Raw genomic sequence first — 10,314 nt, 5'->3', positions numbered from 1 at the left:
TTTGATCATTGAGCATAATAAAGGATTTTGATCTAATTTTAATGACAGTGAACTATATTTTTGTTTAAAGATGCTTTTTTAGAATAAAGAAATTGGTATCTTATTTTAGAATTTGACGCATATGGAATAAGGCAAAGTGCAAGTTATTTGCTTCTATTCAAAGAGATCTGGGAAAAGTGGAAATGTATTCTCACTGTTTCGCCCAAAATTTAGAATTCAGAAATATAACGTTTCCATTTACAGAAGTTTCATCTGCCTAACATGACTTGTGGGTGTTAAGTCAGAAGGCAATAAAAAAAATCCTCATTTTTAGGTGTCTTTTTGTAAGTTGAACAGAATAGCAGATTTCTGAAGAATTTTATTTCTTCTTGTATGAAAAAAGGCTTGATTGTAATCTTTTACTGCAAGCTCATAGGAGAAAGAGAAAAAAAAACATGCAATGCTGATTGCTGAAGCTTTCAGGAAGAAAGGACAACTTGGTATTTTCTCACACAAAACACTGATGGGCATCTCATTGATTTCACTGATACTTAATACCACCTAAAAGTTTCACTGAATTCTTTAGAATCACAGTATATTGTGCAATGAAATTGGGAGCACAACTCAAAGCACATTCTTAATTTGTTAGTTATATAAATTCTTAGTGATAAAACAGCGACATCTAGTGCCTTAGATCTGTATTTTTTTCTATATTCTTTGCAAATAAAATATAAAAGTATCCTGGAAATAATACAAGAAAATCATTATGGATGCTTTCACTAATAATTTTATTGAAGTGTTTAATAAACATAATAAAAACTAAACCAGAAGAAAAAAGAAAAAGTTCAAAATATGCAGAAAAAATAGAAAATAAAAAGGCAACATGAACAGTAATAAAGAAGAAGTTGCCAACTTTCATCACACCAAACAAAGTAATATTCTAACTTTTCACCCTGTTTTACAGTTACAAATTTTAAAAAACCCTCTTCTTTCCATAGTCTTTCACCTATACACAATCCAGAAATCATCTTTTTTATCCTAGTTCTGAAAAAAGTCAATTAGGAGTTACCAGAAATATCAAACAGTTTATTCATGGTGAAATAGTCCAACATTATATTCCTTCTTGAACAATTTGAACTGTTAAATCATTCTTTCCACAGCTCACTTCGTAAATCTCAGCAGAATTGTCTAGAATTTTTTCTAGCCATTCATCCAGAATCATTTTTGATTGGTCTTTTGTATTCACAATTTGTAATCTATTTTGAGTTAGTTATTAATATTAATATTAGTTATTAATATTTCAGTTCCTATTTGAAAAACCTTTTTAAGACAGAAAAAGTAATAGATGTCTTAACCTGGTCCTTTAATTTCCTATGGTGTTTATTTACAACCTTCATCAATCCACATTTCCTAATATAGATTTAGTTCTGTTTCATAATATAAGCAAATATATTCTCATTGGAAATTAGAACTAAAATCTATATTAGTTCTAATTTCCAATGAGAATATATTTGCTTATATATTTGCTTTTCAAATCTTACAGCAAAAATAACAAATTTTCCACATTTCTGATTTCCAATCACTTTAAAACTTTCTTAAATCAATATCCTTTTTCTTTCTTTTGCTTTTCACCAAGTGTATATTATTTTAAATTCTTTAGTCTGTTTAAAATTTCTTAAATCCAAAGGTTAAAAACTCATATCCGTAAAGTAGTTAAATTGGACATTTTTAATGTGACTAGAAACTGGTTAAGTGGGTGCTTTTGAAGTTACTTGTCTTTATTGTTTTGAGTTGCTTTCTTAATAGTTTAGATAATATATTGTAATCTTACAGCTTTTTATTGTAAGATTTCTAGATAGAACCGGGAGGCAATATATTTTAAAAAGAAGCTTGCACTTAGACAGGAACTAGAAAGCAAAATTTCATCCTGCCTTCCTTTGTTTGGAACTTCTAGAAGCAGTTGGCTCCAGCACTGGGGTGGGGGGTGGGGAGAGGTAGACATGGCCTCAACCTCCATCAATCCTAGCCCACTAACAAGGCAAATTCTCCCTACTTTTTTTCTTTCCATTTTGAACACATCAAAATTGTGATCCCAATGTAGTTATAAAAACAAATAACTATCATCAACATCACTAATGTTGCACTCCTACGCTATTAGTGGGGAGCAAGCATCACTGAAGGTCTATGGAGATTCTTAGTCACCCAGGTCATGGTTGTCCCAAAGATGCTTTTTCAAGAGGCAACTGGACATTCTGTTTTTTCTTTGAAGACGTTTCTTTGATGAGAAGTGAAATGTCTTCCAAGAAAGAAAAAACAAGAAATCCAGTTGCCTCTTGAAAAAGCATAGATGGGATAACCATGACCTGGATGACTGAGAATCGCTGCAGACTTTTAGCTATGCAATTTGGGATGAAGACCCTTTGAATGGTGTGGGAGTATGAACGGATTTCCAGAAAAATTGCCGACTTATGCATAAGTGCATAAGGGGCGTGCATAAGTGCACCTTCGTGCCTCCCGTCCCTGTCCTATTGTCCCCATTTATCCGTACCTATTTCCTGTATTCTGACTCATATACTTATACCTATTATTTTGTAAGTGATTGACAAATCAAATCAAATCAAATCAAATCAATCAATAAATAAACCATTAGCACTGCTGAGGTAACCCAGAGGACACAGATAAATCTCCAAGTGCTTCAACAACCCTCTAAAAGGATGCAAATGACCAGCTGCCTGCAAGGAGTATAAATCCTTCCATTCCCCACCATCCAGTCAGAGCTGAAGAAGCTTCTTGGATGAGAAGCGAAACGTCCTCAAAGAAAAAACAAGAAAGTCCAGTTGCCTCTTGGAAAAAGCACCTTTGGGTAAAGCATCCTTGAACTTAGCAGAGCGTCTCTCCGATACACCTGTTTAGTACCGAGCTAAGGAGGTATGGGTCACACCAGTAATCTCCCTGTAGCTCTATTAAAAAAAGATGCACATATAAATATAAAAACAATGAAAAAGTAAACTCTTCCGGGCTTCCTGAGGTACGAGCGTCTGTCGCTCCGTTCTCCCGTTCTCTCCCCGCGTTGCAATTCAAAGAGGAGGCAGTGAGGCTGTCAGGTGATGCCGCGCATGCGCAGCAACGTGCCACCAGAATCTTTCCCATGCCTTTCCTACGGCGGGCGGCCACCGAGAGAAGTGGATCACGTGAGCGCAGGTGGCCAATCGTGATTTTTTTCGGCGGTGGCGGAAGCGGGTTTTTCCGGTTCCGTTTTGCGCCGGCAAGATGGCGGTTTTCAGACGTTGGCGATGGCTGCCAGGGGCTCGATTGGGGCAGTTCATGCACAGCGAGGTTTCCGCGGCGCCTTCTGACGACCCCCTCGCCTCTCCCGCTTCTCTGTATCCGCCCGTAGTGGCTTCACTTACCGCCAAGAGTAAAATAGCCAAACTCCGGCGCCGGGAGGAATACTATAAAAGTATTCACAACGCGGCTACGGTCGAGGAGAAATTGGCGATCTATGGGAAACGGCAGCGCCGCAAGTATGTGGTCTACCCGCAGACGTGGGCCATAAATGCAGACCGCTGGTACCAACATTTCACGAAGACTGTCTTTGTGCCAGGACTGCCCGCTTCGGTATCAGTAAGCGAAGAAGACAAGAAAGACAGTTTGGATTGGGCTGAGCTCCGCTCCCTTGTCTGCGAAGTGCTCCTTCAGGAGCATTATTACCAGCGCAAAAAGCGCCCCAAACTCTTCCGCATCAGCGACCAGGGGCCGGCGGCTTTCGTTACCCAAGTGGGGCCAAAGCTTGCAGCCCACTTGGCTAGTCTCAACCCAGCGCTCGGTTCCTCTTCCTTCATAGGTGTGTCTCTCTTCGGTCCTGTTTGAAGAACAATGAAAATGTCATTGTAAGAATCGGGGGGCATCTTTCATTCTGAGCTAATGAGATGAAGCTGGAGCATTTACTGTTAATGGTATTTATTGATGAGGATATAAAATATAAACTACAGAACAGTAGGTTAGAAAGTAGACTGAAAGACCTAAGTGAAAGAAAATGCAAAACATATTTCTGTGTCATTCCTGCAATTTATGCTTATCAGATCCATGTTTGCAGTTCCCTGTTGTGCTGTTTTGTCCAAATAAAAGTCTGAATTGTATGTATGCATAGGAAATATATTATTTTAACATAAGGATCCCAATAGGCCATTTGTCTAATGTGTAGCCCAAAATATTGATCCCTTTATTACACAATTGACATTCCAAAATGTGCATTATGCCGTCTGTCTCTTTATTATCTATGTGAACATCCACATTAGACACAGTCTTCTTATTTCAGACTTTAAGCCAGATGTACATTTCTACTGGTTACGTGGGGAGACAGTGGTTCCTCGAGGACACCGGTATGGCAGGATTGACCCACTCAGATTTCAGATTGATGATAAGCCACTCTGTCAGATTCGTATGAGAAAGCAACTTTCAGAGGTACAAATATTTTGTTTAAGCAACAGTTATAAGTTGAATTGTTGATTGCAGAAGATTTGTCAGTTTGCTTTCCTCTGCTCCACTACATCTAATCAATTTTGCCATTTAACAGAATGGCAAATACTTAAAAAGTATTTGAGTTAATTTAGGAAGTAGTAAAAATATGGTAGAATTTCCATAAACTGTGATAAAATAAAACTGAAGTGGAGACATGTTTAAAATATATAAGAATAGAATTCCTGGCCCTGTAATTCCTCATCAATTACTATGTAGGTGTGGCAAAAAGGAAGTAAAGTGAGTGGTCCCTTCTTAGGGCTAGTAATCACACTGCCAGCTTTTCTTCTCAACTGAGTTAGAACACTACCTACCCAGCCTTAAGTTGGCAGAAAGCCTAACTGCAATAAAACTTGCTGCTGCCATTACTAATCCTTGTCCTTCTGTTACCTCTCATAATGTTTCAGTCACATGACTTCTAGCCAAAACCTAACAGATGTTAAATATTTTTTGAATGGTGCTAGAATAAGAGGGAAATGTGTTTTTTTTTAATACCAGAGTACTTGAGCATCTTAAGACCAGTCCATTTGTGGGCTGTAGAAGAAATGTAAGTCATTGCAGTCAAAAAAGGTTTGCCAAGGGATATTTTGTGTGCAGGTAGATGCAAATTGGAATGTCTCCTATATCTCTTTTTTTGAAGCATTTATTTTTATTGTTTGATTTGAACTTCCATTATGCTTCATTTCCACATCCTGATATAAATGACAGATAAATCATATTGCAGTATGTGGACATACTAACACTCAACATTTCATTAAAAAATGCAATCACACTTAGAAGTGAAGATGCATGCTCAGGATAGTGGAACTTACAGAGGCATGTAATGTATAGGGGAGGATTTTGGACTCCAAAATGCCTTCTTTAAAACATTTCCAGAAATATTGTATCCATCATATTCATTGTTATTTATTCCAAGGATAGTAGATAGTGCATAATGCATCCACCTTATATAAAGGCATGTTGTTCTTTATGATATCTTCAGAGTTCATCTTTATTGTTGTGAAGTTTCTTTGCTATTTGGAATTTTACTTTATACTGGTGTCTCAAATTCTAGATCATTTGTTGTCCTACCTCTTTGTCCTTCTGCCCCATACAAAGTGCCTAATACGAGGACAACAGCTTGCCCGTCTTAGCCAAGCACCATACAGGATCCCTTAGGTTGGGTAGAAAGTGTTGCTTTATGCTTCAGGGCAGGAAACAGGCTAAGGGAGCTGCACTTCCACAGAGGCACTAACGCAGCTTGAATAAGGGCCTGTCAGCTGACCAGTGATAGAAAAAAGTGGGGATGCATATAGACATTCCTGATTCCTTGCTATCTTTTACATTCCAACCTACGATATATAATTGAAACAAGGGTGGGTGAGGCCAGCATTGTTCAGGTCTTTCACATTTTGTAGCTTTTAGAGCGCATGAGAATGGCAATTTCAAAAAGGGGACCAGAGATGGGAAGCAGCAGTGATGTTGGTGTGTCTCAGCAAACCTCAGCAGTCTTGATCAAGAGAAGGTAGAATGCCATTGTAATCCAAATGGGACAAACAAGGTTGAATCCCTTTGTGGCTCAAGGTATTTCCCAATTCATTGTGTGTAAAGTTATGATCACATCTCACAGAAAGGAGAACCTGAGCCATGTGGGGCAGAGAACATTGTATATGTTTTTATGAGTTCACTTTCTTCTGCTGGTCTGTGCACACATATGAATTTTTCTCTCTCTCAGTTTTTCTCCAGTTGCTGCCCTGCTGATATGCTGGGAATTACTGGAATTTCAGTCAGGATGATCACATTGGGAATTATGGGCTTTTTTCCAGTACATTTTAAGAGTACTACATGGTTACAAGTATCATGATTCTGTGTAATTAATAAAGAGAAATCTGTCTCTGCTTAAACTTTCTACTTTCAGCAGTCACACAGGTATTAATGGCTTAATGTAGAAACAGCAAATACGAGATGACAGAATTCATTATTTAAGTGCTTTCTATGATAGAGAAACAAATTGTAAATCATTTTTATCTCATGAGCTGATTTTCTTTCTTTAAGTTTGAGCCTCTTGATTACCTGGGCCCTGGAGATATTCCTGTTATTCAACATTTACCTGACAAACTTCCATTATTCAAACGACAATATGAGAACAAAATATTTATAGGTAAGACTCTTGTGTCATCGTATCTTTCTTTTTTTGCAATCCAGATTTTTATTACTTTATAAAAATATAAAATACAAAGAAAAATGAAACTAATGGCAAAGTAGTTGAGGAAAAAGGCAAGATTAAAAGGGAAAAAGAAAAAAAATGCATTGATTTAGCACAGCAGAATAAGGCATTGGCTTTGCTGTCAGAAGGTCACAAAAGATGATACATTACCCCGGAACATTGCAACCATCATAAATATGAGTTAGTTGCCAATCATCTGAATTTTTATTACATGACCGTGGGAATGCTGCAATGGGTATGCATGTGGAAAACGGTCTTAAGTCACTTTTTTTCAGTGATGATGTAACTTTGATCACTAAACAAACTGTTGTAAGTCAGGGACAACCTATACAGCCTCAATTATTTATTTTTGCATAATATTATATACTAGCCATTCTTGTAATAACAAACCTAATTAATCAGCAAAACCAAAAATCAAAGTTTCCTTTTTTTTCTCCACCACAAGCACAAAGTCCAGAAGTCATTTCCAAGTAGAAAACAAGATTGGTTGTTTATTTTTCTTTAGTTATAGCAGCCAATTTAGCCATCTCTGCTAATGGATGGCAGAGCAGAGGTGTCATTGTATCTTTCTACATATCTTTTTGATTTAACATTTATGAGCTTATTGATACGGTTTTTGGAAGATAAATTTGAGTACATGAGTTGAACTATATACCAAAATGTGGAACTGCTATCAATTGTGCCTATGATTTTCTGACCTTAGTATAGAAATATACCATATCTAAAATAATCTCTTTTGGGTTTAGGTTCTCAAATATCAGATCCATGCTGCTATGGGCACACCCAATTTCATTTGCTTCCTGAAAGGGTAAAAAGAGAAAGATTGATAAGATTGAATCTCACTGATCAGATTGATGTTCCATATCGAGCCAATGCAATTGGAAGTCTCTTTGCATGGACTGGAGCACAAGCAATGTACCAAGGTAATTAAAAAGTTTTAAAAATTATCAAATGTCAGAACGGTTTACGTCTGATATATCTTGATTTGAGTTTGAGATTTTTCTCACTCCCATCCTAAAATCTCATGTTCTAGCTTTATTGGAAATTAGCTGATAGTCTTCTGACTATTGGAAATGCTTCAAGCTTGTTACATTCTTCTTATACCAGAATGTTCAGAGCAGAATTAGGACACTTCCACTAAGGTGAGAACAATCTGTTTCAAACTCAAAATAGTTGTTTTTTAATGGAATCATTTTGTCCATCCTTATCAGTAATTAAACATAAACATACCTGTACACTTACTGATTTATGCCATGTATTGAAGGCAATTCCACAAATCCTTACAGTTATTTCAGAAAAAATTAAATTAATTTACAGATTGAACATTTAAAAAATTATGTGACAATACACTTTAATCTCTGCATTTGGACATCTGTAAAAGAATTCCTGAGCATGGTCCTATTGTGTTGGATAAATGGATTATCTGTGACACATAATGGCTGTTTGTGAAATTAAGAACCTATCTTGAACATGTACTTCTACCAATTCGGAAACTGGTATCCAATTTTGCGGCTGTTTCTCCTTGAAGCAACAATGCTACTTTCTACGGTGTGATCATCTGCCACTGCCAAATGACTTGTTTTTATCACTGCAAATTCAGAAAACTGTATCATAGGATCTGCCTGCAGCTTGTTAAATACATTTTTACTGGCACCTGCAGGTGGCAGCATCTGTGTGATCCAAGGGGAAGGTGCAGCTGCTTTGATAAATTGTATATTTCATCCCTGTTTGCTTAAAACATTGTTTTAGCCTTCCAGTCAAATATGCCAGAGACCCTTGTTTGCAGTGCTTTTGAAAATTCACTTTTTTGTTTGTAGAGAAATATTTATGTTAAATGACTTTTCTTCTTTCTCAGGATTCTGGAGTGAGGACGATGTGACTCAACCCTTTGTATCCCAGGCTGTGATATTTGAAGGAAGATACTGTGCCTTTTTTTGTTACCAGTTAAACACCTTGGCTTTAACTGTTGAGGCTGACCAAAATAACCCAAGAAGGAACATTTGTTGGGGGACTGAAAGTAAGCCCCTGTATGAATCAATAGAAAACAACGATGTGAAAGGTTTTAACGATGAAGTCCTAGCACAGTTTGTTAAATTTCTGTTAAACAAACCAAAGGAATTGTGATAATCTGATTATTCTGAAAATACCAAAATAAAATTAAGTGTTTAAACATGTTAAAAGTTGAATTATTGAGTAATAGTCTTATATAAAATTACTGGGATATACAAGAGTTGTACAGGAGTGTTGCTGATGCTGTATTAATGAAATTTCTTCTTTCTGTAGTAAGTTGTTTTAGATTACCGTATTTATCGGCGTATAACACGCACAGGCGTATAACACGCATTCCCTTTAAGAGGGAAATTTCAGGAAAAAAATAAGAGGATTCCGCTCCCTGGACATCGGCGTATAACACGCATACATCATTTGCCCCCTATTTTCAGGGGGAAAAAGTGCGTGTTATACGCCGATAAATACGGTATTTTCTTTTCTACAGGAAGACACAAATTCACAGTTGCAAAACTTCCAATGAAGCTTAATATTCCAATAATGTATTATTATGGTTCGTTGCACAATCAGCCTATTTATACTGGATTAGGCATTTTTAGAATCCTTCCCAAGGATCTGGCATAGGTAATATGTATGTTTAATCTATAGTTAGATTCACAGCCAATTATTAATAATTATAGAATTATTAAGGTAGCATCTAAGAATATAGGCAGTTCCAAGCAGTGTGGTTTTTTTTTTTTTTTAAATTAGGGTGATCAAGCCAGATAAATTCTACATTTCCAGATATCGAAGAAGTCCTTTAGGTACACCAAGGGTTCCAATCATTATAGGTATAACAATGGATTTCTTTTTTCAAAGCATTCAGTTTTGATCTTAGCAACATCAATGAATCAGACGTTCTTCTTTTCAATAGCTTATGTCAGGCATGTTATAAACAAGATGCAATGTAATATCCCATAAGATCTGAACCCACTTATTTTCCAAAACCTCAACTTGATGATCCCAGTATTTTTTATTATGTTCAGATCTGAACCTCTGCCAAAGTTTCCAATGAATAGTTTTGGCAACTCAGTCATGATGCTGCTTGTACTCGGTTTCTGACATTTCACTGGCAGCCGTATGGTCAGGTGTTTCATCCTTTTCACTAAAAAAGCAACATTTAGTGTTTGTTACAAGTTAAATTTTTTCCTTCATGCAATTAGTTGGCACAGCTTGCTGAGCTAAAATAAAGCCTTTGGGTTTTCTTTAACCCTCCTGTGTTTGTGAGTATTTTATTAGCTTTTCCTTCCATATCCGTCAAGTATGACTATGATTGGCTTGTTCTTTCAATTAACAAATCCGTGTTCATTTGTTTCTTTTCTATATTCAGTGTTTACCCTTGTTGCTTTCAAGAACTTCCTTTGATTGACTTCCTTCAGCAAGGATTCTTAGGTTTTCTTAATATAGTCTTCCTTGCCTTTTTTTCTCCACCATTTCTGCCATTATTGTGAGTTCTTTAATTTCTGCTGCTTTTTTTATCCATATCCTTTATCCAAGCTTTATTCTTGGTATATCATTTTGGGTTGTCCCATAGCTGGACCCAGAACTGCATTGTTTCTTCTTTG

At 36.6% G+C, this 10,314-nt stretch overlaps 1 protein-coding gene across 1 annotated transcript; it reads left to right on the top strand.

Annotated features, from left to right (window-relative positions):
* The first annotated feature begins 3,188 nt into the window (after positions 1 to 3,188).
* On the top strand, positions 3,189 to 8,877 carry MRPS30 (mitochondrial ribosomal protein S30). The gene is made up of 5 exons (XM_026716360.2): positions 3,189 to 3,823; positions 4,298 to 4,443; positions 6,532 to 6,637; positions 7,450 to 7,626; positions 8,559 to 8,877. The coding sequence occupies exons 1-5, from the start codon at positions 3,250 to 3,252 to the stop codon at positions 8,825 to 8,827; spliced, it is 1,272 nt and encodes a 423-aa protein (XP_026572145.2). The 5' UTR covers positions 3,189 to 3,249; the 3' UTR covers positions 8,828 to 8,877.
* Positions 8,878 to 10,314: the final 1,437 nt, after the last annotated feature.

The sequence above is a fragment of the Pseudonaja textilis genome, chromosome 2, assembly GCF_049901715.1.
Source record: "Pseudonaja textilis isolate UNSWEBS1 chromosome 2, rPseTex1.2, whole genome shotgun sequence".
Lineage (NCBI taxonomy): Eukaryota > Metazoa > Chordata > Lepidosauria > Squamata > Elapidae > Pseudonaja > Pseudonaja textilis.
The sequence above is the reverse complement of the archived record's forward strand: the minus strand, read 5'-3'. Positions and strand labels throughout refer to the sequence as shown.

Coding starts and splice junctions, on each gene's coding strand:
- MRPS30 (XM_026716360.2), top strand. CDS start 3,250: ATGGCGGTTTTCAGACGTTGGCGATGGCTGCCAGGGGCTCGATTGGGG. Junction 3,824..4,297: donor CGGTTCCTCTTCCTTCATAG/GTGTGTCTCTCT, acceptor TTCTTATTTCAG/ACTTTAAGCCAGATGTACAT. Junction 4,444..6,531: donor TGAGAAAGCAACTTTCAGAG/GTACAAATATTT, acceptor TCTTTCTTTAAG/TTTGAGCCTCTTGATTACCT.